This window comes from Oncorhynchus keta, chromosome 18 (genome assembly GCF_023373465.1).
Source record: "Oncorhynchus keta strain PuntledgeMale-10-30-2019 chromosome 18, Oket_V2, whole genome shotgun sequence".
Classification (NCBI taxonomy): domain Eukaryota; kingdom Metazoa; phylum Chordata; class Actinopteri; order Salmoniformes; family Salmonidae; genus Oncorhynchus; species Oncorhynchus keta.
This window is the reverse complement of record NC_068438.1, coordinates 24909432-24936096: the sequence shown is the minus strand read 5'-3', so window position 1 is coordinate 24936096 and position 26665 is coordinate 24909432. Positions and strand designations below refer to the sequence as shown.

Here is a 26665-nt window from a genome sequence, read left to right as displayed (position 1 = left end):
CTGAAAATACATTTTCCATTAACATTATAAATACCAGGGTGGGGAAAAAGGATGTCTTTATTTTGAAAGTTCCATAATCATCTTATTATTTCTCTCTTGTGACAATAGATTGGAAGCTTTTCTACAGTGATGTCCAATGCGTATTACTTTTCTTCCATAATGTATAGCAGTGATGCACTCTAGTGGAGCATCTCTGCAACAGTAGTACATAATGAAAATTCCCCAGCCATGGCTCAGAGGCAATAGCCAAACATGCAGTATTTCCTGTTCTTTGTTTACATGTCTATAGACAATCCCATGCCACTGCCTATAATCACAGAATACATGCCCATACATTCTTGTTACTTCTCCAGTGTTTGAACTTAATTCCTGTTCCAGTTATAACCAATTCATTAGTTACACTATTACAGTTCAAATGAAACAAAATATATATATATGTAATTGGATGCCAGCAACTGTACCTTTTAATTCTTTAATCGATTCTCACTTTTAAGGTTACCATTAAGTGTATTATACTGGTTATGTATTATACAGAAGGAGGGTTGACTCAATTTACGTGGGGGGAATTTATTAACTATGGCACTGCATACATCAAGATTGACATTTTCCTCTGCTAAAGTTTGTCAAAGATCTCTTCAAAGGATTCCCCTTGGCATTAAACAGATATGAAAAAAACATGACATTTTAGTGTATCAACAATATGTTGCCAGTGGATTTCTAGTCCCAAACATCATTCATGAAACGTATCTAAACAAGCACCACACAAGGATGCCACCTGTAATATTCCTCTAATATGAAAACATCAGACAACCAAATGAAACAGAGCTTGATTCAACTTTGGCAAAATAAACATGTGTTACATTACCTATCTATAGAACACCATGGATCTTCGTTATGGTAATCAAGATTTTTCTTAAGGATGAATTCTTGCCCTAAATCATTTTGTTCAACCCAATCCGTAATTAATCATTTTGACCCATGACGTTTTCAAAGCAAGTAACTGCTTACTTATCATGAGTACTACAAAAAGTACCTGATGTATCATTCATACTCCTCAGCATACTGATAATTCCAGGATATGTAGTGTACAGTTGTGCTCCTAAAAGACACCATTCAAAGTATGATAAACTGACAAACAGTTCAGTGGAGACACAGTCAATGATGATAAAACAGAACATAAAGTATAGATGCATGAAAGCTAGAAGTAACATTCATAATCTTCCATTCAGTCTATTTCTCCCAATCTGCTGGGGTGTCACAAGCACTCTACAAGTGCAAGAACCGGAGGAGTTTTCAGAAAGTGCTTTGTCCATTTACAAGCAAAGACTATGATACAGAACATTTACAACTTATTAAAAATAAAAAATAAACCACCTTTAAAATATAAAAATGACATTTTAAAAGTACAAATATGATTGTAATTGTGTTGTTTGATTTTCAGATGTTGCAAATAGAACACACTGCATGACAACAGTGACAACATGAGAGAATTGTCAAGAATCAATAAACTTGACTTTATAGATGGTAACAAACAAAATACAGACAAATGGCAGAAAAAATATACTTGTATAAAAGGTCAAGTAAAAAAGCAGCATAGTTGTACTCAATTATCTGAGAGCAAATATATTCAACATGGGACTTTGGTTAAAAAAAGTATTGCTGGGGCATTTGTATGTACAGCATTGCAGCTAAAGATAATTTCTGTCTTTGTAGAATGGTTCAGCCACATAAAATTACTTTCAGGCAGCTTGTTGTTAGGATATGAAGAGCCATACATGTATACATTATGCATTGACCACAGAACCAATATTGGTACTGGCGTGCTGCATATCTAAGCTGCCAGCTGGATACTTAATTTTGCCTCAAAACAATAATATACTAATCAGTATTGCACACAGCTACTATAATCTTCTGTTGTTCAGTGGATCTATGCATATTTGTTTTATTTAAATGGTGTAATATGTTCCAGTCACATGGCAGAATTAGATTTTTTGTTGCACAAAAGTTTCAAGTTTGATGATGATCCGTGCTGTACATTCCATCACTCTCATTGCCACCTCAGACGTGAATCTGTCATTGGGGATCTGGGGAAAGGGTAAGAGGTCAGGATAGCGAGTTCTTAGGCTGTCCACACCATATCCCTCCAAGATGTTGACATCCTTGGCAAGTCCTGCTAGCTGTGGGTTGTACTCCTCCACTTTCTGTGCCAGTGAGGTGGGTTTCACATCCTTATCTGATTTCCCTCTGACAGAATAGTCAGCAGCTATCAAGGCTAGTTTCGTAGCTAGGTAGCATTTGAAACACACCCACTCATTGGCATTTTTGTGAAGGTCATTCCGTGCAGCAGAAAAGTTGGCTCTTGCTTGCCTGAGCCACCTGCGGGCTTCCATAGGATTGCCAACAGACTTGAAGGTCGGGGGCACAAAGAAGCGATTAGAATGTGATGAACCTGCATAAGTAGTGAACTGCTCCCGGAACTGCTGTTTCTCAGACTTATGGCTTGTTGCCTCTTGGTTCCACGATGTGTAAAATCTTTGAAATGAAAACTTCTCTGACTGGAAGCGGGTGGAAGAAGTTGAGAAAGTTCTCCTGGATGCTCGGTCAGTGTTCTGCTGATCTGTCAGAGTCTGCTTCTCCATCCTGTTGATTTCATTCTGTAAATGCTTGAAGACCTCTGTAGCTACGTCTAGATTCTCTGCATTCTTGTCCGGATGCCACTTGAGATACAGCCGGCGAATTATCTTCTTCCTTTCCGTTTCAGCGAGTTTCCAAGCTTGCTCAATAACTAAAGTCATATCTTTTAGGATTTCTGGCAATGCACTAAGTCTTATCTTTTTGGGAGATTGTTTTGTGGGAGGTACTTTGTGATTTTCCTTTCTAGTAAAAAGGGGAGGCACCAATCGTGGACCAGGACCAGGAGATTGACATTCTTGGGGGGTTGTTGGAGTCGATGGGGCTCTGCTGTCTCGGATATGAGTACTTTCCTCTTGTCTCGAGAATTTATACAGATCAAGAGAACTGACTATTTTGTACTCACTATATCCAATGTCAATTTGGAAGCATTTCCCAAGGAAGCTTGGGTTGTCCTCCTCATCTTTCTCTACTTCTTGAACAATGATGGCATACGTGTACGTGGGCTGATATCCGCCATAGACATCCCCCCCTTCAGAGTCCACAAGGTAACCCACATATTCTCCTGGGTAAAACACATTCATTGGATCCATAAGGAGTATATGGTGTATCTCAGCTGGTATGGGTGTTCCAGGGAGAGGAAGCTCGAGTTTTGAGGCCTCTGTGGAGTCATACTTGACGCCAAGGTTGTCCAGCTTCTCTGTGATTCTGTAGATGTCGTTACAGCCCAGCATAGCAATTAGATAGGAGGTGTCAGATATCAAGTTGTCCGTTGCAGATTTTAGTGTCATCGCCAGTGCTAAGAGAAAATTTATGTCTTTGCTGTCTGAGTGTTGGATGTAGAGATGAATCACAGCTGTCCCGTACCTTTTCAGGAAGGCAAGAGTTTCACTCCGGCTATGTGGGATAGGGCTGCAACCTTTCACTCTTAGTGTCGTCTGGAGTTTCTCAAAACAAGAAACCTTCAATCCCTCACAAAGTGCTTTGCACAATCGTATGGCTTTTTCTTCATTCACAAGGAATGCATTGTCATTTTCATGCTTCATTATTCGTATCAGTCCTGTGATGAACTGTTCTGATGACAGTAGAAGTTGAAGGCGACCCTGAAGCGAACAGAGAGCTCCAAACTGGCACATTTTGGGAGACTCCTCATCCAGTTGCTCCTCGAGGATACTACTCAGGAGTCTTGGCCTTAGCTTCTGTGGGAGCAGCATGATCAGCTTTGTGTGGAAGGAATGGTCCTTGCCAAGATAACACTGACTCATGTCCACAAGCATCTGAACACCTACATTACCCTGAATTCTGCTCTTGTAATGTGGGGCATCGTCAAACACTAAACTGTTGGATTTGGTTAATCGACCATCGTGACTTGGCAGGTAAAATATAAAATCTTTGAGGCTCTCAAGGTCTTTGCGTATCTGAACTGGGTCATTCTGTAGGCTTTTGAATAGCCCTGAGACAGCCCTTTTCACAGTTCTCATTTCATTCGGATCGAGCTGCTTACCCTCTGAATTTCTGTGAATGCGGCACAGCACTTCAGCGTATTGTTTTGTTGATACAACATCCTCTGTGCCCAAAAGCTTAAACATCTGATGAAAGATGCCAAGCTCTAGTGGTAGTTTGTATAGGTATGGCTTGAAGTCAGATTCATTGTCCAAGTTGATGACAACCTCCTCTGGCTTCAGAAGTTTCCAGCCCTCCTCAACCATGACAAAACTCACCCCTAATAGCTGCAAGCGAAACTCTCTTTTATCTGCATTGAGAAATTCGTAGGTGGATCTCAAGACTTTGTTTCTTGTTTTCACCATGTCATCGTCAGGATTGGATATGTTGCAGATATTTTTGCAGTTGCTTATCACTTTGTCCAAGGGGGGTTCCAAGTTGACACTTAATATCCGCAGCACTAAGTCCAGTTGTTCTTGGCCAGTCAGTGTGCTTCCCTCCTGGTCTTTAATGGCTGCTGGTGTGGCCTTCTCTGGGAGAATGGGACATGATGTCCATAGCAATTGAATGATATCAGTTTGTTTGAATTTTGGATTGACTTGAGACTCACTGAAACGTATCAGAGGGAGAGTGCCATTCATCTCTTGGAATTGAGCATGGAGCCGGATCAGCTCAGTGGGTGCACGCTCAGGACAAAGGAATGCTATCATTGACAGCTCTTTGAGGAAAGCTCCAACAAATAGGTCTGTCCTCTCATTGAATATGTGGTTAAGGAGAACATCAACAATCATTTGGGCTTTTTCTTTGGACCAGTTCTCTGTTTGAGCTTTGATGCTGACTTCTTTTGCATACTGGAGAATTTGCTGTTGAGAGACCATGTGTTTGAGACCTATATTCCTTAGGAATGTGATCCATGAGGTGAGAAATGCTGTTCCATTTTTTGGCTTTGACACTTGCTCAACCTTCTTGAAAAAGTCATTGGGTATGAATGCTTTTGGAGAGAGCATCACTTCGAACACCTTTACGGTTTTATCGTAGAACATTTTGGTAGACCTGAGTCTGTTGGTGTAGTCATAGATTAATGGCAGACCTTCCAGTTTCTCATACAGCTGATCCTTCATCCCACATGACTCCTCCATTGCCAAAAGTCTCTCCTTCAGATATACAAGGTGCTCAATTTTTGCATCGTATGACAGGCTGTCAAACTTTGGAAGGAGATGCCTCAGGTAGACTTCCAGATCATCAATTGGGAAACATCCAAGGAAACTGTACAGTTCCTTCAATTGTGGATTGTCAGCAAGAAAGGCGAAGGATGTTGTATGGGCCCATTTTTCCATATCTGCAGAGGGAATGCTTTTTGCCAGAACATAGCATGACCCAAAGTTTGCAATACTGATGTATCTGCCACTGACTGCTTTGAAGCATGGGAGCAATTTCAGAGTTTGAATGTCCTCTTGGGAGAGGTTGATCAAATTACAGTTGAAGTACAACAGAAGAGCCTCAAAGTCTTTGTCAGTTAAGCTTCCTGTTTTGAAAGCTGCCGTCTGAATCATGTACTCCAGTGCTTTGAGGATGCTAGATGGATTATCTATGTTTGCTGTATGCTGTGCCAGAAAAGGCAGGACAGGATTCTCTTTGAAGCATATTTTGTTGACAGCAAGCTGAATGCATCCCCCTTTCATTATGATGTGAAAGACTTTGTCATTTTGCCCATTTGGAAAGATAGCTGCGCTTATCAAACTCAAGGGAAGCAACACATCGTGATCAGGGACAACCAGCTTGTTGCTTGAAACCATGAATTTGATTCCTGGCAGCAAAGCCCAGTCTTTCAGTAGCTCAAGTACAGTCTCGAAATTGGGTTTGATGCCTGCCTGCTCTTCCTTGACTGCAATGTTCTCACTGATGAAGTTCCACGCACCTTTCAGCCAAGACTCACTGGCGTAGTTGTCTCTCCACTTCACAGGGATTCTTGTTCTGTATTCACGTGGTAGAACAGAACCCAACAGTTCCCCGAAACTGCTGATGTCGAAGACCTTTGCAACACCTGAATTCATCAGGATGGTGTTGTACTTCATGTACAGTGTATTCATGAACAGCTCTTTCCTTGATGAGACCAGTTCATGGTGTGTGGACAGAAACTTTGGTTTCTTGGAATCAAACACCTGGAGTATGTTGTCCATTGTCATCAGTAGTGGTAGCCCCTCTATGTTGATTTCATTCTCCTCTATGTCTTTGAAGCAGTAGTCAACCAGAAGCTTCAGGCTGTGGAAGAGCTTGTAATTCGACTGCTGGAGTCGACAGGGAAGTTTCCCAACTTGGCAAGATGTGTCTGGGGACGAGAATGTGAGGAGAAATCTTCGTACATCCTCTGGGGTAACATAGCTCACAGGAATACCTGCATCATCCAAACAGAAGTAAAGACTTGCTGTTTCATCACAACTGTGGACCAAGTTGAAGCCCACATCCGAAAGCAGGGCCTTGAGTCGGAAGACGTTTTCTGCAACAGACTTGCGTGAGGAGATGTTGTATTCTGTGTTCTTCAGATGTTGAAGTTCATCCTGCAGTAGATTGTCAAAGAATGCACGACCTTTGTTGGCAGAGGATGTGTTCACCCAGGAGATGTATACGGCAGAGTGCATGTCTGTGTTGTCAATGTGGGGAGCCCTAACGACAGGAAGGAGACGTTTCAGGTCAGCATGAATGCAGGTGTACACTGCTTTGACAAGACAGTACCAATCTGGCTGGATGTCAAGTCTGTTGACTGGGAAGAAGTACAGGAATTTCCTCAAAGTATCTTTAACGATGTGAATTGGTGTTCCCTGTAACACAGTCATGGTTGGATCGGGTCCCGGGAAGTACTGTCGTTTCAGCTGAATCAACAGCTCCACATAGGCAGGAGCTATCAACGATGTCATCAAGTTGTTGTTCCAGTCACTCCTCACTCCTACTCCATTGTCGTCCCGCCATAGGTTTCTCCTGGCAGAATCTAATGCAAAATGGCCATTAACATGAAAGGGCAAGCCAGTCTCCATTGAAAGGGGCAGAAAGCAGAATGCTCTGTGGGGCTTCTTGTAGTTGTGGCTTACACATGCAGCCACCCCTCCACGTGGAAAGAGAGTAATGTCTTCATTTTTGTGGGCTGAAATCACACTCTTTGAGACTTTCTCGATGCAGGAGAAGCCAGATCGATTGCAGACCATCCAAGTTGTTAGATTGCCATCGGAGTCCTCTATATCCATTGAGTAGGTTATCTGCTGGACTGGAATTTGAGTGAGCTGCTTCCTTTTTGTCACACTATCCACCACTGATGTGTGAAATTGCTTGCGTTTTAGACGGTCACCATCTGTGATTTTAGCAGTCACAGAGTATAGCACCTTCAGGTCTCCTGAGGCTTTCTCTATTTCACAGATGGAAATTTTCTCCATGTGGTTGAGGAACATGAGGAGTTCTGCCCCATCGGTTTTTAGTTTATCCAGAAGGTTTTGCACCATTCTGTCTGATGCAGGAACAGAGCTGATCTCTGATATTTTGGCCATTTCTGTTGAGCGTATGGGAAATCTGAACATTGTGCAATGTTCAAGTTTGAAATGAGATCCCAGGTAAAGATTTAGCACGTCAGAGAATTGAGATCTAAAGTCAGAGTCCAAGTCCCTAAACATTCTTCCCGGACTAACAGATGTCGCCCCGGGTGCATATCGTGCATGTGGATCGAAGATGCAAAGAATGTCATTGTTTGACATGAAAGATGGGCAGTCTGTGATGTGATACACAGAGTTGAATCCTATGCCATATTGTCCAGTTTTGCCAGGGTTTGCTTCTTTTGTTCCTCTTCCTAGGTTCTGGATTCCTCTGACATCATCCTCAGTGAAAGGCTGGTTGTTGTAGACACACAATGATGGGCCTTGCATTGGCAACCATTTGTCATCAAATATTCTGTCTGTGGGGTGGGTTCTTGGATCGAACACAAAGTAGATTTCAGTGGCTTTAGCATCATCTGCATTCTGCAGGAGCTCCTTTAGCATTTCCTTCTCTGATGGGTAAGCGTTGAGAATACTTTTAATTCTACTTGTGAGTTTCTCTTTTTGTCCAAACTCACTTCCAAGAGTAGTGAAGCAGATATTTGAGGCATACCTTTCCAGGGCTTTGTGACGTTTGGGAACTGCTCCTAATTTCACAGCAACCTCTCTTGGAATATCTGCATGGCAATATTTCACAGTTGTGTCTCTGACTTTGATCCAAGGACAGTCATTGTAACACAGAGACTTTGATGGCTGCAGTGTAAGATGGATGTCAGGAAGGAGAATTTCCCTGTAGGTAGCTTGGCAGAATTCTTGTTTTTTGTCTCTGATTAAGCCCCATATTCCTTCACTAATGATTCTGCGAGAGAGCTGAAAGCTATCTTCAGAGAGTGCTCTTTTCCCACACTCCTGTTTCACTAATTCAAGGACAGCTGAAAAGTTCTCAACTGTGAAGCTTGACTGAACCCCAACATTCTCAAAGAGCTCACGGCAACTGTTTCTGTACTTGTTGGGAAGCTGGTAGAGATATGGTGCTGCATCAAAGTTCTGGTAGAATGCAACTTTGGAGGGCTCAACGTAAGTGTTCTCCACCAGAATGGAGCAAAAGGTTTTCAGCTCCTCATTGATCTCTGTCTTTGCTTTGGCATCCTGGAGCATTTCTTCATGTAGGTATTTGTAGCAGGCATTGGTAATATTTTCCTGATATAAAGTAACTCCGTCAAATGACTTAGCAAGTTCCTTAAGTTGACTGACAACTAGTCCAACTGTTGGCCTTCTTATCAATCCGAGAGAGTCTTTTACAGCCAATGTGATCGGGCCGCACCCTTTGAAAGATGGAGAGTTCTCATTAAGAATGGGCTTCATCAAGCACACTGTGTCCTGGTGGTCAGTCGTAAAGAGCTCTTTGGCAGAAAACATGGTGGACGGGGGGAATGTATTCCCATGCCATGGTAGTGAAAACCCTGCGGGCTTTGTCAGAAAAGGAAGGAACTTTATGTCCTGTAGCTTCTCCAGTAGTTTACCTGCTCCTGAGTCTGTCATTTTCAGCTTCTCATCAATGAGACTGAGAATAATGCTGCTCCGAAGACATGCAGCAGTGTGATCATTTTCATTTAGATCGAACACAGATTCAGCACGATCAATCAAATCCTCCCAAGAGAGGTCATCTTTGACCATTCCCAGCTGTACTAGCTTGACCAAGCACACTGGATTCATGTAGTCTTTCGAGGTTCCTTCTGGAAATCTTCCATCATCAGCGTTGTACAGTTTTGCAACTCTTCCTTCTGGATGGATTAGTCTGGATGGTAAGACTAATTGTTGATTGGGGCCAGAGCATGGAATGCATGGAGTCTCCCTAAGAATTGATGCAAATTCCTCCAGTTTGTCATTCAAGACATAATGCATTAGGGGATTACGAAGTTCATTGTCGATGTCTTGGATATGGGGGAAAAAGACATCTAAGAAGAACTGCTTCTCAGTCAGGGTGTTCTCTATCAGCTTCCCTTTGCATCCAGCATCATCAAAACCTTCTTTGACCCATTCAGGCAGCTCAACAGCACAGAGGTCTTGCGAGCTGCTCTTCTTGAGGTATTTTAGGAAAATCTTGAAGGCAGCAGGACCAATGTCTGGTCTACAGAGCAAGGAGTCATCTAGGAATCTGACATACTTGATTGATACCCAGGTTTTGCCATCTGAGAAAACTTTTGCATGGTCACAGTCACCCCCTTTGGCAATCTCTTGGTAGACTCCTTGGCTGATCACTGTAAAGTCATCGTGTACCACACTTGGATCAGGCCATGCTACGTAGTAGCTGTAGTCAAGTAGTTCTCCACTTTCTGCCATTGAACGCAGCATATTGAGTGCTGCTATGTATGCCTGGACAATCACATGTCTCATGAACACTGAGTTCCAGTGTCCTTTGGTGTCCGTCTTCCAGATCTCTTTGCGGTTAGATGTCACAGCAAAACAGCCGTTTATATGAACTGGCAAGCCTGTCTTGATTCTGAGAGGTAAATAGCAAAACACCTCTCCTATCGGGTTGGTGTGGTTGGTGTTTGCCTTCACTGTCCATTTTCGATTCTCCTCCTCTGAGAGCAGAACAGCAACACCCCCACAAGGCACTAGTCCAAGTCGTTTTCCACTCTCACCAAGTGAAAATTTTAGCGCTTCGGTCACATCCATACATGAACAAATGAGCCAGTTTGTAAGATCAACTGCCTTTTGGGGCATTTCGTCTGTGAGTCTTCTGTTCTTTCCGTCTTTGGCAGCCATTTCAAAGTATGAGGAAGGATCCTCCTCTGAACCTCTGAAGAGGGGTGACTGGAGATCAACTATGCGCTTGAACACATTGTGAAACTCCTCCACCACAATGCGTATGATACAGCCAGACTTGGGAGTGTCAGCCGGTACCCTGTTGGTGGTTGCAACCTTTTTCATGACTTTTGCTGCAGATTTCAGGATGCTCAGAGGCCCATATGCAGCTTTGGATGACCATACACTTTTATTGATAGTAACAACATCCTGTGCTGCTGCTGGATTGGGCTCTTCATATTTCAGGTACTTCAGTACCATGGAGCCCACATGCTGCGTGAAGAGAATGAGCCGGTGGCCACATATACTGAACTCATCAACAAGGGAGTAGATGTCTGGGGTGTTGTAGTAGACACTGCTGATTTCACTCACTGATGCCTCTTGCTCAGTCCTGAAGGGGAGTCTGAACAGTGTTCCATCATACTTGTACGGAGACTCTTGTGCAAGAGGAAGTTGGCAATTGAAGACATTGATGAAGGGTTTGAATTGATTGGGGAACTTTCGTAGCCGTTTCTGTTGTTTGCTCCAGTTGATCTTGATTCCTGGATTTGACCGGTCTCTAATGTGCTTGCTGATGTGGTTGATGTTTGGATCGAACATGATCATGAACTCTCTACTCATTATGATGGGGATGTCAGTGATGTGATAAACTGAGTTGAAACCTAGGCCAAATTTGCCAACTTTGTCTGCCTCACATCTCTTCATTGACCCACCTAACCTTGTTATGTTCAGAAAGTCAGTGTCAGAGAATGTAGAATTGTTGAATGACCACAAGGAGGGGCCATGGCATATAATCATGCCAGGGTCAAGCAGGTTCTCTCGAATGTCAATATTCTTCCGCATGTCTATCAGGAAGCTACACTCTGTAGCACTCGCATCATCTGCATTCTGAAGAAGTTCTTTGAAAATATCTGCGACAGATGGATATTCTTCTAGAATGTTCTTTATTCTCACTGTCAGAGGCTCCCGTTGGCCTGATTGTTCAAAGCCAAGGTTTTCTGGGTTTATCAGTCTTGTACTCAAACATGGTACATTAAGCCATTCTGCTGTTTTCATGGGGATGTCATCATGGACTAAGATAATGGGTTCTGATGTATCATCAAGCAAGTCATGTAGATCCTCCACTTTAATGTCGCAGTAGGTGCATTCGTGAATGGGTTTCATGGCCAGTTTGCTTGGATCCTTATAGCAAAGGATTGGTACATGCATGTCAATGTCCACAGAAATGTGACTGTTATACAGCCATCTCAGAATATTTATCAGGAGGAGGAGATCATGCTTACTTTCTTCTTGTGTCATTTCTTCCTCACACCTTTGCCTTACTGTTTTGATCACATCAAACACATGGTTTGGGACAACCTCTTCAACCGAACCACAGAATTTGAAAAGTGTGTGAAACTTTGCTATGGTCTTTGGCAAAGAGTACAGGTAGGGTTGCAAATCTAGGTCAGGAATGGGTTTTAGAACTGTGTGGCTTGGTGATGAGAAGGTCTTGCCAGTCCACACCCAATCAAATGGAAGTGACTTCATTGCCTCTCTTGCATCTTCAAGGTGTGCTTGCATGAAATCATAAATCTCAATAAGGATCTGTTGGAATTGATACCAGTCTTCTGTGGTAAATGCTTGAGATCTGTGCCAGTCATTCACTGCCTTCAAATGCTGTAACACTTGATCAATCTGTGGCTCTATAGATAACTTCAGGGCCTTCTTCATGCCGGAAGAAGTGCGCTCCACAAGTGCAACTGAAGAACCTACCAGCACTGCATGGGATATATCGCACATTTCTGAGAATGAGCAGATGTTATGGGTGTCTCCCATCCAGGCAAGCGACTTTGGGTAATTTACAGGTCTGTCCTTGCAGACTGGCACCCATTTCAGTTTTTGCAAGGATGTCTGAGCTTCTGAAGACTTGACCAGCTTAGTTTGTCTATTCAGAATTTGCAGCAGTGTTTTCGCTTTCTGTATAACTGGTTCCCATTCTGGCTCATTGCCACCCTGTAATTCCTCGATCTTCTGTGCCACATGAAGTACATCTTTTTCGCTGAGTTGCACTTCACTTTTAAGTCCAAGTTGTCTCAGTGAATGTAGCATATCAGGAGAAGATGTATATGTATTTGTGGGAAACCTATTCTTCTCCTCCATGTAGAACAGATTCTGTAAAATCTCCAGCTCAGGGTCAAAAAGGTCTGTAGCAGCAACAGATTTCCCTGCAAATGTATGAATGAACTTTAGAGCCGAAAGCCATCCAATCACAGCTTTGTTTTCATTCTTTAGGAATGACAGATGCTTAAGGGCCCAGAGCATGATTTTAGTGATATCCTCTTTTGAGTAAAACCCTTTCTCCATGTCTTGAACAACCAACTTCAAGCATTCAGTGGTTTTCACCTGTTCCACGGTCAGCATCTTAATGAGACGAATCGATGCCTCATCACTGCAGCCCACAACATTGATGGATAGTTTGACATCTGGTGGATACTTGGCAGTATGGTGTAAAGCCCTGGCTCCTCTCAGTGAGGTATATGTTGGGATGCCTTTCTCTGAACAAGGCCCTACTTTCTCAAAGATGGTCAGCTCCAGGAGGATACGCTTCTCTTTCTCTGTGATGTCAGACAGTCCTGCCAGGAAGTCCCTCAGTGCCACTTTCTGTTTGCTAGAGAAAGATGAGACCAGGCTGGCGACTCTCTGGGTTGATGACCTGTCCATGATTTGCAGTAGCATACTGGGAGATGAAGGATGGATGTAGTTCTTCAGTAGAGGATGCTGCAAACACAGGTCCAACCTTTTCATTAGTACTACTCCAAGTTTTTTCATGATTTCAAGAAGGCTTTCAGAGAGTGGGGCCTCCTCCTCATCCACAATGATAATAGGGGATGGAGTTTTGAGACGATGGAGCTCGATTGAGTTCACACTTTCCACCAGGGGCACATTTGGGATCAAAGGCATGTCTTCAAAGGTACTAAGGTCATCAGCAAAGTTAATATACAGATGCTTCCAAACCATCTTTAGCCAAGCATGTGTAGGATGCTTCTTCTCTCGGTTCCCAGGTTCCCACTGGACTGTGAAGTCTCTGGTAGGCCAGACTGATGAGAGGATCTCCTTTATGAGTCGAGCTGACCGTTCAGGTGTTAGCAATTGTACCTGAGTGCAGGGTCTTCCTGTAGAAGGTAAACATACAAGTTAATATAAATCTTAATAACTTTCTCAATTATCATTTACAGGAATTACATACAGTGCATTCAGAAAGCACTCAGATCCTTGACTTTACCCACATTTTGTTACGTTACAGCCTTAATCTAACATTGATTAAATTATATTTTTCCTCATCAATCTATACACAATACCCCATAATGACAAAGCGAATACAGTTTTTTCAAAAATGTGGCAAATTTATTACAAATTAAAAAGAAATACCTTATTTACATAAGTATTCAGACCCTTTGCTATGAGACTCGAAATTGAGCTCAGGTGCATCCTGTTTCCATCAATCATCGTTGAGATGTTTACCATTTGATAAAGGTTAAATTAAAAAAACTGTGGTTCACCTGTGGCAAATTCAATTGATTGGACATGATTTGAAAATGCACACAACTGTCTATATAATATCCCACAGTTGACAGTGCATGTCAGAGCAAAATCCAAGCCATGAGGTTGAAGGAATTGTCCGTAGAGCTCCAAGACAGGATCGTGTCCAGGCACAGATCTGGGGAAGAGTACCAAAACATTTCTGTAGCATTGAAGGTCCCCAAGAACACAACACAGTGGTCTCCATCATTCTTAAATGGAAGAAGTTTGGAACCACCAAGACTCTCCCTAGAGCTGACCGCCCGGCCAAACTGAGCAATCGGGGAAGAAGGGCCTTGGTCCGGGAGGTGACCAAGAACCCGATGGTCACTCTGAAAGAGCTCCAGAGTACCTCTGTGGAGATAGGAGAACCTTCCAGAAGGACAACCATCTCTGCACCACTCTACCAATCAGTCCTTTATGGTAGAGTGGCCAGATGGAAGCCACTCCTCAGTAAAAGGCACATGACGGCCCGCTTGGAGTTTGCCAAAAGGCACCTAAAAAGACTCTCAGACTATGAGAAACAAGATTTTCTGTTCTGATGAAACCAAGATTGAACTCTTTGCCAAGCTCCAAGTCTGGAAGAAACCTAGCACCATTCCTACAGTGAAGCATGGTGGTGGCAGCATCATGCTGTGGGGATGTTTTTCAGCAGCAGGGACTGAGAGAATAGCCAGGATCGAGGGAAAGATGAACAGAGCAAAGTACAGAGAGATCCTTGATGAAAACCTGCTCCAGAGCGCTCAGGACCTCAGACTGGGGTGAACGTTCACCTTCCAACAGGACAACGACCCTAAGCACACAGCCAAGACAACGCAGGAGTGGCTTCGGGACATGTCTCTGAATGTCCTTGAGTGGCCCAGACAGAGCCCGGACTTTATCCCAATTGAATATCTCTGGAAAGACCTGAAAATAGCTGCAGCGACGCTCCCCATCCAACCTGACAGGGCTTGAGAGGATCTGCAGAGAAGAATGGTATAAACTCCCCAAATACAGGTGTGCCAAGCTTGTAGCGTCATTCCCAATAAGACTCAAGGCTTTAATCTTACCTTACTCAAGGTACTTCAACAAAGTACTGAGTAAAAGGTCTGAATACTTATGTAAATGTTATATTTGCACTTTTTTGCAAACATTTGTAAAAACCTGTTTTTGCTTTGTCATTGTATTGTGTGTAGATTGATGAGGAAACAACACAATTGTATCAATTTTAGAACAAGGCTGTAATGTACACAAAATGTGGAAAAGGTCTGAATTTTCCGAATGCACAGTATATAGAAGCCCAAAGTTGAATCTAACAATGTTTGTCCTGCAGGCATGCTAGGTGATTTATTAGCTTTACTGCACAGCCCCAGGTTCATTCCCATCAACACCACCTGTATCAACAAGAGATATTTGCATTTTGGCTCTGCAATGTAGTAGGGATCGACAGGACAATTAGAAAATCAAGTTAAATAAAATATGATAATTTCTATCAAGACCATATGGGCTCAATTAGGCAAACTACAACCCTTTCATTATAAATATTTCTAGTAAATAGATTTTGATTAACTACAACACTCAAAAAATTCACAGCACAGCAAAACATGACAACTACATTAAGTTACCATGCACAGCATGGCAAGCATAACACACACTTAATATGCTCATTTTTATTTTTTATATTTATTTATGCGTTATTTTACCAGGTAAGTTGACTGAGAACACGTTCTCATTGACAGCAACGACCTGGGGAATAGTTATAGGGGAGCGGAGGGGGATGAAAGAGCCAATTGTAAACTAATATTTAGTAGACTCACAATGTCACATCACAATTCTATAATGAGTTCTAATTAAATTACTGATACACAAAGATTCCTGCAATGAGCAAAGACAAAATGCGTTCCAGTGAGAATTCACACTGCCAGTGACACTTTTCTTGGAACTCACACAGCAAAACCAATACAAACACAATATGGGCACTATGAAATGGGACATTTTTCCAATTAAATGGAAGGGAACATCATTTTTCAAATGCTCCCACTTCCACAAAGGTATTCTATTGTCTTTATAAATGTTGAGGTAATGTTAGCTACTGTCTACATTAAATGTATGATATAGATTAGATTAGAGTTTGCATAGTGTCCATTAAAAGCAGTGTATTGGTTTGGGTTAATGTCAAAAATGATTCCAGGACACAACACAACATGTCGAAGTACCTACCTGAACACCCCCAAAGAAATTGTTGTACTGCAATTACATTTAAAGTACATGTTTTAAACATGTAGGTTATCACGTTGATAACCATTTAAATTTAACTACATCCCCTGATTCCCACAAATCAAATTGTAATTTTAGTTGTATACATTTTATTTTAAAATGTAACTGTACTGGATTTTACTTCGAAGTACTAGTTTGCATTGATAGCAGAGCATACAATCAATCTACCAAGAGACTCTGATGATGAGGTGGCAATTCTGAGGATGAGCCCATAGAGCCCTATTGGGTGGGGTAGGCCTTCAGGCTGCAGGAGCAGGCTACAGAGCTGCAGTAGCAGACAGTCAATTCCTGTAACAGCCATTGTAGGGCAGGGATCATACAACACGGCTGAGGTAGGGGAATTCTAGTGTCTCTGGCTGAGGTTCATACAAATGCCGTTCTGCATGGCTATGCGTGAAGGGTCAATTGTGTGAGACAACCTTCTATGTGACCCACTTAATGAAGTGTAATGGGGATAGTACAATCCCTGATACATGCAGTAGCTCCCAAAGTGGTGTCCTAGCTATGAGGTGGCACTGACAGACCAGCCAGAGAGGCGTCAGGAAAATTACTGAGTAGAAAGTTAGAACTGTGTCAACTCGTAAACCGGATAAAAAAGGATAAATCTGATAATGGATCAATATTATTCAGGTTTGTAGTCTTGTTCTGAAAGGCAATATTCCAAATTAATCCACAATGCTTATTTACAAAAATGCAATGGCAGTTAGAGCAGCCTATTATTGCCTTACCCCTTCATATTATCTACCACTGGCAGTCAGAATGACGTGTACCTCTCTGCCCAGGCTAGACCTTTCAACAGTTTCACAGACAACTAGCTCAATACAAAGAATCCTTCAATGCCATATTATGTCCAGATTATACACACTGTGAAAATGGTTTTATTCACACATAGCGGTCAGGATGTGGACACATTGTTTTATCTGGACCGTGCAGCATAGGGCTTTAATGGACAAATCAAAAAATTCAGCATATTCCCCGACTGGCTCCTGGCCCTTTTGGCAAACTCCAGGTTGGGTATGGGAGCGAGCATGTCCAGGATCTGATAGCAGTGAGTGGAATGTGAGGCACAAAACCAACTCCCCCATCTGCCAGCTCACACACGCACTCAGCAGTTATATATGATCTATCAGCAGTGCACCAGGTTTAATGTCCCACAGGGGGCAGCAGGGCAATGGGATGACCAGGCGTTACTACTACCTGGCTACAAACCTTACACATCCCTCACAGACCACAGCCATTGAGTTTATGAACTAGGCAGTGAAGTTAATGAAGCTGCCGTGTAACCCTTCTACTGGAAGTTGAGCTACAGTTTAGAGTGCATGTCTTCTAGATTCATCGATATTATTTCTGAGAAATAATGTTGGTATCCAAATGTAATAATAGGACTAAGGTGGCTCCTCCGATGACACACATACCAAATATAAAAATAAAAGGACATTCATATAACATCTGAGTGGGGGTTTACCTCTGCTTTTGGCTGCATCCTTCAGGCTGCTCATAACTGATGGTTTAATGACCTCCAGTATGAATCGTCCCTCCAGTCCAGGGTAAAGAGACCTTAACACAAAACAGAGAGTACACACTCAGGCTGCAATCTAGCATATTGCTGACAGTCAACAATACTTGCATTCAAATTTGAGGGTTTATGTGGTTTTGAAAAGGCATAGAGAAAATCTCAGAACTTTAATTCTGTACCTGGGGTATTCTTCTGAAGCAATGTAAACTGCATCCTTATCACTGACAGAGGAGGAGAACGCTGCAAATGTCTCATCTTGCAAAGGCAGCAGCTCTAGACCAATTAGGTCGCTGTAACTGTTGTCGCTGAGGACAAACTCCAGCAGAAGCAGCTTCTCCTGAGAGGACCCTTTGTGTTTGGCCTTCCTGATCACCTGCCGCACCAGGGGAGGGGTCACCTTCTTCACAGAGGCAGGACCAGTCACGTACGTGTTCACAACCGCATCCACAGCAGCAGGCACCCTGGCCACCTGCATCCCTGAGCTTTGGAGGTAGCTGATAACCATCTCTGTGATGTCCACATCAGTGTCCAGCTCCGAAAACACAGCCTCGTCCACCTGGATCCAGCTGTTAGTGAGAGAGTAGATGACCTGCTGCTGTAGCAAGTCATGAAACAGAGGCTCCAGTATGGGCTTCCAGCGAGGCTTGATCTGGTTGGGGTCTGGCCAGGCCCCATATGCACCTCTGGGAGAGAGGGGGAAGTCTTGGTCCGTCTTGGTCTGGATCCTCTTGATGGCCTCCATGATGAGGGTGAAATAGGCCCTGGGGATGACGGTGACGATGAGTAGCTCATTCCAGAGCGCTGCAGGGTCCCTCCTCTGGTCCACCTCCCGCCATTTGATGCTCCTGCGATTGTCTGTGAGGCCGAAGAAGCCGCTGACGTGGACTGGCAGCCCCGTCAGGCTCTCCTCTCCAGGGGGGAGAGGCAGGAAGCAGAACGCTCGCCCTGAGAAACCAGACGTGGCGCCCTTGTCCTCATCGATGCGGGTGAGAGGAAGGGCGATGCCGATGGTGGGGATGAACTTCAGGTCATCTGCCAGGGAGTCCAAGTCACTGCACAAGCCCCGACCCCCCACTCCATTACACACCAGCCAGGTGGTCCTCTGGGTCTCCTTGGCTGTCTCGTCCTGGGTCTCGATGTTGACCTGGTAGGTGGCGCACGTGACAGTACCGTTGGGCACTCCGTTGCTGTAGCTGTCTGTGGCCAGGCCCAGGGTCTTTAGAGAGTTAGGACGCTCTAGCTTGTCTTCTGGGTTTTCTCCTGCGGTCACCTGGAAAAGCATGCGTTCTGTACCGTCTGACTCACGTACATGCAGGGAGACCTTCTGAACACTCTTGAGGAAGAGAAGAACTGTGTCAGCGTCGGCTTTGAAAGACTCAAAGAGCTCCAGCACCTTCTCTTTGTTGTAGATGTTGGCGCTCAGCTGGGAGGGTTTCATGCGGAGGGGGAAGCGGAACAGAGTTCCAGAGAAGCTGCCGTCCTTGATAGTTTTACCGGAGTTTCCAAATAAACCAACATAGGGTGCAAACTGGTCAGTGAGCTCTGTGATCTCCTTCATGTCTGTCTTCAGATTCCAACACTGCCCAGACTCATGGGCACCAAACAGCGTCTGGTGAGGGTCCAGCATGCCGATCTGTTCTCCACTGAATATACTGGGGACATCTGAAACATTCAAACAATATTTTTTTTATTTACTGATTAAATGTAACTTTTATAAAAGTGCAGAATGAAAGATATATGAAACATAATACTGATTAATCACCTTACTCATATGCAGGTAAAATAATATTTCAATAAAAGCCTCACCTGTTATGTGGTATACAGAGTTGAACCCAATACCAAATCGTCCAACTTTCAAAGGATCATCTCTCTTTCTGCTCCTTGCTATCTCCTGAATTCCTTTCCAATCTTCAGTCGTGAACACTGCATCATTATACACATACAAGGCCGTTCCTAGAACCAAAGCATGAAATAAAATCATCCAAATAAGATAAATCTTGATGACAGTTTTCAGATATTTTGTAAACCAACGAAACAGCACAATATCTCACGACACTGAAACTTTAATTACTGAAAACAAAAATGGCCCTATATCTGGTAAACTGAATAATCTGTGAGAATGACTAAAACCTACCTTGATACTGAGCCATGTCATGTGACCAAAGTGACTCCACTCCATACTCTTTCTCATCGTACATAAACTTAACCTCTGTGGCTCCAGCATCCTCAGCATTCTGTATCAGCTCCTGCAGAGAAAAACAGTGAGCTAATTTAAAACGACTTAAAGGTTCAGGGCCTTGTTTTATAACATTAAGATACATACATAAATACTGTATATACAGTACCAGTCAAATGTTTGGACACCTACTCATTCAAGGGTTTTTCTTTATTAGTACTATTTTCTACATTGTAAAATAATAGTGAAGACATCAAAACTATGAAATAACACATATGGAATAATGTAGTAACCCCCCAAAAAGTGTTAAACAAAGCAAAATATTTTATATTTTGGATTCTTCAAAGTAGCCACCCTTTGCCTTGACAGCTTGGCATTCTCTCAACCAGCTTCACCTGGAATGATTTTCAAACAGTCTTGAAGGAGTTCCCACATATGCTGAGCACTTGTTGGCTGCTTTTCCTTCACTCTGGGTTGAGGTCGAGTGATATTTTATTTATTTTCACCTTTATTTAACCAGGTAGGCTAGTTGAGAACAAGTTCTCATTTACAACTGCGACCTGGCCAAGATAAAACAAAGCAGTGCAACACAAACAACAACAGTGTTACACATGGAATAAACAAACATACAGCCGATAATAAAATAGAAAAAGTATATATACAGTGTGTGCAAATGAGGTAGGATGAGGGAGGTAAGGCAATAAATAGGCCATTGTGGCGAAATAATTACAATATAGCAATTAAACACTGGAGTGATAGATGTGCAGAAGATGAGTGTGCAAGTAGAGATACTGGGGTGCAAAGGAGCAAAATAAATAAAATAAATAACACTATGGGGATGAGGTAATTGGATGGGCTATGTACAGGTGCAGTGATCTGTGAGCTGCTCTGACAGCTGGTGCTTAAAGTTAGTGGAGGGCCAGGTCATCTGATGCAGCACGCCATCACTCTCCTTCTTGGTCAAATAACCCTTAAAAAGCCTGGAGGTGTGTTGGGTCATTGTCCTGTTGAAAAACAAATAATACTCCCACTAAGCGCAAACCAGATGCGATGGCGTATTGCTGCAGAATCCTTTGGTAGCTATGCTGGTTAAGTGTGCCTAGAATTCTGAATAATCACTGACGGTGGCACCAGCAAAGCACCCCACACCATCACAATTCCTCCGTTATGAGACCAAATGACAAATTTCCACCAGTCTAATGCCATTTGCTCATTTTGCTTGGCCCAAGCAAGTCTCTTCTTATTATTGGTGTCCTTTAGTAGTGTTTTCTTTGCAATAATTTGAAAATGAAGGCCTGATTCACACAGTCTTCTCTGAACAGTTGATGTTGAGATGTGTCTGTTACTTGAACTCTGAAGCATTTATTTTGGCTGCAATTTCTGAGGCTGGTAACTTACTCTCTGCAGCAGAGGTAACTCTGGGTCTTCCTTTCCCGTGGCGGTCCTCATGAGAGCCAGTTTCATCATAGTGCTTGATAGTTTTTGCGACTGCACTTGAAGAAACTTTTAAAGTTTTAGAAATTTTCCGGATTGACTGACATACATGTCTTAAAGTAATGATGGACTGTTGTTTCTCTTTGCTTATTTGAGCTGTTCTTGCCACAACATGGACTTGGTCTTTTACCAAATCTTCTGCATACCATCCCTACCTTGGCTCAAACGCATTAAGAAGGAAAGAAATTCCACAAATGAACTTTTAACAAAGTACAACTGTTAATTGAAATGCATTCCAGGTGACTACCTGGTGTTCGAGAATGCCAAGAGGGTGCAAAGCAGTCATCAATGCAAAGGGTGGCTACTTTGAAGAACCTCAAATATGAATTGTTTAACACTTTTTTGTTACTACATGATTCCATGTGTTATTTCATGTCTTAACAATTATTCTACAATGTTGAAAATAGTAAAAATAAAGAAAAACCCTTGAATGCCTAGGTGTGTCCAAACGTTTGACTGGTACTGTAAACACAAACATGCATACAGAAAGATGTTATTGCATACAGTGTATTGTGGTTGTTGATATTTTTTCTCTATCACACTATTGCATAGTTAGAGAGCCTCTGAACCATCAACTTCACGGTAAGGTTCAACCTTAAGGAGCCTTTTCGTCCCCCAGAGGTATTGCATCTTCCATGGCAGTGTGAAATGAGTGGAAGGTTGCTAGGTAATGAGCTTCAATTGTCTAACAGTGAGAGAGAGTGTCAGGCCTATTTTCGGATCCAAACCTAGGACTGTTGCAGTGACCATATTAACGCCACACTGACAGTCATGAGTCATGACCTCAGTAAAATTCCACGTGACCATTGAGTCATGGTAATCTCCTTTTATGCACCCTGGACATGCTTTGGTAGTACCCAACTTGCTAACTACCATCAGGTCCTAATGGCCTGCTACTCAGTTCTCTATTGTCCCTCTAACCACTCTGACATCAAAGCAAATTAAATGGAAAATCACATCAAACACTTATCATCAAAACAGCAGGCCTATCAAACTCACCTCACTGTGATGATCAATTTGAAGAAAAAAGTTCAACAGCAGGTTTAAACAGTTTAAAACATGGTTGTTGTGGATATTGTTTTAAAGCCTAACAAATTAAATGGACAGCCCTTTCTAAGGTGATGATTAATTCAAAAACATCCATGCGCATATTACAGCATATTGTGGTCCTTCTGTAGCTCAGTTGGTAGAGCATGGCGCTTGTAACGCCAGGGTAGTGGGTTCGATTCCCGGGACCACCCATACGTAGAATGTATGCACACATGACTGTAAGTCGCTTTGGATAAAAGCGTCTGCTAAATGGCATATATATATATATATATATATATGCATAGGCTTTTTAACCGAATCCCCACAAAAAAACGGAATAAAAATTATGATTGTGCCCTTATATGTACAATATATAGCCTACCTCATTTTACACATGTCAGAAAAACCTAAAACAAAACTGATTTAATAACCTCTTAAGGATCCTGCCCTTTTTTAAATTTTCCCCTAAAAGGATATACCCAAATCTAACTGCCTGTAACTCAGACCCTGAAGCAAGGATATGCGTATTCTTGGTATCATTTGAAAGAAAAACACTTTGAAGTTTGTGGAAATGTGAAAGGAATGTTGGAGAATATAACAATAGATCTGTTAAAATATAAGATTATTTTGTATTTTCTTTATACCATCATCTTTGAAATAAAAGAGAAAGACCATAATGTATTATTCTAGCCCAGCTGCAATTTAGATTTTAACCACAAGATGGTAGCAGTGTATGTGCAAAGCTTTAGACAGATCCAATGAACAATTGTATTTCTGTTCAAAATGTTGTATCAAGACTGCCCAAATGTGCCTAATTTGTTCATTAATAACTTTTCCTGATCAAAACTGTACACTCTCCTCAAACAATAGCATGGCATTATTTCACTGTAATAGCTACTGTAAGTTGGACAGTGCAGTTAGATTAAGATGTCTTTGGTACGTACAGGTTATTTGGAAAGTATTCAGGCCCCTTCCCATTTTCCACATTTTGTTACATTAAAGCCTTACTCTAAAATGTTTTAAATTCTGTATTTTTTCATCAATCTACACACAATAACCCGTAATGACAAAATAAAAACTAGTTTAGAAATTTTAGCAAATGTATTAAAAATACAAAACAGAAATACCTTATTTGCATATGTATTCAGACCCTTTTCTATGAGAAAATGAACTTAGGTGCATCCTTGGGGCGGCAGCGTAGCCTAGTGGTTAGAGTGTTGGACTAGTAACCGGAAGGTTGCGAGTTCAAACCCCCGAGCTGACAAGGTACAAATCTCTCGTTCTGCCCCTGAACAGGCAGTTAACCCACTGTTCCCAGGCCGTCATTGAAAATAAGAATATGTTCTTAACTGACTTGCCTGGTAAAATTAAAAATCCTGTTTTGATGTTTCTACAACAAGTAAATTAAATTTATTGGACATGATTTGGAAAGGCACACAACATATAAGGTCCCACATTGCATGTCAGGGCAAAAACCAAGCCATGGGGTCGAAGGAATTGCCCACCATTCTTAACTGTAAGAAGTTTGGGACCACCAAGACTCTTCCCAGAGCTGGCCGCACCGCCAAACTGAGCAATCGGGGGAGAAGGGCCTTGGTCAGGGAGGTGAGCAAGAACCCAATGGTCACTCTGAAAGAGCTCCAGAGTTTCTCCGTGGAGATGGGAGAACCTTCCAGAAGGACAACCAATCTCTGCAGCACTCTACAAATCAGGCCTTTATGGTAGAGTGGCCAGACGGAACCATTCCTCAGTAAAAGGCACATGACAGCCCGCTTAGGACTCTCACAACCATGAGAAACTAAATTCTCTGGTCTGATGAAACCAAGATTGAACTCTTTGGTCTGAATGCCAAGCGTCACGTCTGGAGGAAACCTGGCACCATCGCTACGGTAAAGTATGGTGGTGGCAGCATCATGCTGTGGTGATGTTTTTCAGTGGCAGGGACTGGGAGACTAGTCGGGATCGAGGGACAGATGAACGGAGCAAAGTACAGAAAGATCCTTGATGAAAACCCAATCGAACATCTCTGGAGACCTGAAATTGGCTGTGCAGCGATGCTCCCCATCCAACCTGACAGAGCTTGAAAGGATCTGTAGAGAAGTATGTGAGAAACTCCCCAAATACAGGTGTGCCAAGCTTGTAACGTCATACCCAAGAACACTCAGGCTGTAATCACTGCCAAAGGTGCTTCAACAAAGTACTGAGTAAAGGGTTTGAAACTTGCAACAATTTTGAAAAACCTGTTTTTGCTTTGTCATTATGCAGTATTGTGTGTAGATTGATGAGGGGGAAAACAATTTAATAAATTTAGAACAAGGCTATAACATACCAAAATGTGTAAAAAGTGAAGGGGTCTGAATACTTTCCCGAATGCACTGTCACTGGTCTAGCCCAATACTCCGAAGTTAAACAAATCCGAGTAATTGGCTTTGAGTGTGGACTGTATTATTATGTACACTGGACGGACTGGTTACCTTACGCTACACTCCAAAATTTCTATCTGTGAGTCTGGGAGAGAACGTATAGGCGATACTGGGCGATGCTGTTGGTTCATTGATTGTGCAGGGCGGCTTACTGTTAGTCTACAATTAGTGCATTTGTATTTCATTTTGAATAGCCTAGTAATAGGGAATTGTTATATTTTAATCATTAATTGGGTGGCACATTATCTTTAGCTATACAGAATATCACGCCATCATGCGCTTCCTTCTCCCCCTCTTCTTTTTTAAACATTTCTCGAGCATGCAGACCGGTTGTCAACAGTTTAGTGTAATATGTTTCCTTGCGAAAACATGTTACTATCGATGTTCCCGAATAGATTTCACTTTGTTTCCGAAATTAAGCACTGGGTAGCTGCAGGAACAAGGTTGGGGAGCCCATGTTATACAGCGTTTGGTCGGAATATCACCTTTCAGGCAGAGAGAGCATGCTCCTCAAACAGTGGCTGATGCTTGGAGTGAAATAAGTGTTCTTATATTTATTTTTGAGCAGCTCTTATTAAGTACAATACCGCTATAAAACCGAAGTAGACTACAAAACGGACAGGGGGGAAAACGCTTGGCCTCCATTCACGATTCTAGTGCACACAGATGACATGTATTTTTTCCCCTGCCCATTTTACAATGGGCCATTGTAAATTAAATGTAATTTGACATATTAGTAAAGACAAGATTAAATTGAGAATAGTCTGATGTGAAAATATAATCACTTGAGAGAATAGCTGTGCGGCCTGAGACAAGGAACTGAGCACAAGCTTTTTTTTTTACTTTCTCAAATCATCAATAGCCAATAGTAGCACCATGTAGCCTATATATGTTTTGATTTCTAAGACATTCTAAGATTTGTACAATTCACAAATAAAGTTGCCAAATAGGTCCTAAATGCTACATTTTTGAGTTATTTCAAATGATCACTTTTGCGCTCAACATTCACACTCTGGAATGGGAAAAATACCCTTTCTATTTCAGCTAAGTTAAATTATATTCTTCTTACTATAAAATAATCTAAAATAAAATAATGGCACAGGAACTTAGAAGCATATCTTGTCAGCTAATGAACAAGACTACAGCCAATGCCATGGAGCATAGACAGATAACGTAGGCCCACAGTGTAGGCCAACTCATATTCTGTTCTTCTGAAATACATTTTCTTCATATCATAATGTTTATTTAGAACTGACTAAAATAAATAATGGATTTTTTTTGTGATTGTGTATATTCAATTGCTTTATTAGACTTTTTTAAACGTAGATGTTCCCCAGGCACACATAAGCGGCTTGTATGAATGAAGGCATAGATATTCTAAATTGGTTATGTTAATTAACGGTCAATTTCCGTGAGATAAGCAGCCTTTTGCATGTCAATAACAGGTGGGAAAAATGCCATGACCCCCACAGCCAATGTGTGTTCCTCTCAAGAGTATAATCACCTTTACCTGGATGTAATACTATTAGACATGGTTGTTCATCATCACCATCAATGAATCCACGTGTTGGGCTACTAAGGACTTGTATGTTAAAGTCAGACACCATTAATTAATACATTGAACTTACTTTCAAAATTTGTCCACCTTCAGGATACCTCCTTAGGATATCTTTCAAAAACTCGACCAATGGTGGTGTCGTCTGTCCAAACCGCCCTGTAAAAATAGCAGTGCAATAGAACGGCATGTAAAACATATACTACGCATGTAGAACTAAACTAAAGGATTATGAACACCTATGTGAGAAGT

The 26665-nt window shown here is 42.2% G+C and overlaps 1 protein-coding gene across 1 annotated transcript; it reads right to left on the bottom strand.

Annotated features, from left to right (window-relative positions):
- Positions 1 to 38: 38 nt before the first annotated feature.
- Positions 39 to 26568, bottom strand: LOC118397507 (sacsin-like). The gene is made up of 6 exons (XM_035792352.2): positions 26487 to 26568; positions 19871 to 19982; positions 19543 to 19689; positions 17916 to 19398; positions 17686 to 17777; positions 39 to 13558 (listed from the first exon to the last, which is right to left on the bottom strand). The coding sequence occupies exons 2-6, from the start codon at positions 19932 to 19934 to the stop codon at positions 1983 to 1985; spliced, it is 13362 nt and encodes a 4453-aa protein (XP_035648245.2). The 5' UTR covers positions 19935 to 19982; positions 26487 to 26568; the 3' UTR covers positions 39 to 1982.
- Between the last annotated feature and the right edge of the window lie 97 nt (positions 26569 to 26665).

Excerpts from the sequence above, each read along its gene's own strand:
- LOC118397507 (XM_035792352.2), bottom strand. The coding sequence starts at position 19,934 with ATGTACGATGAGAAAGAGTATGGAGTGGAGTCACTTTGGTCACATGAC. Across the intron at positions 19,690-19,870 it reads TGACATGGCTCAGTATCAAG|GAACGGCCTTGTATGTGTAT; the intron begins GTAGGTTTTAGT and ends CTTTGGTTCTAG. Across the intron at positions 13,559-17,685 it reads GGATGCAGCCAAAAGCAGAG|GAAGACCCTGCACTCAGGTA; the intron begins GTAAACCCCCAC and ends TACCTTCTACAG.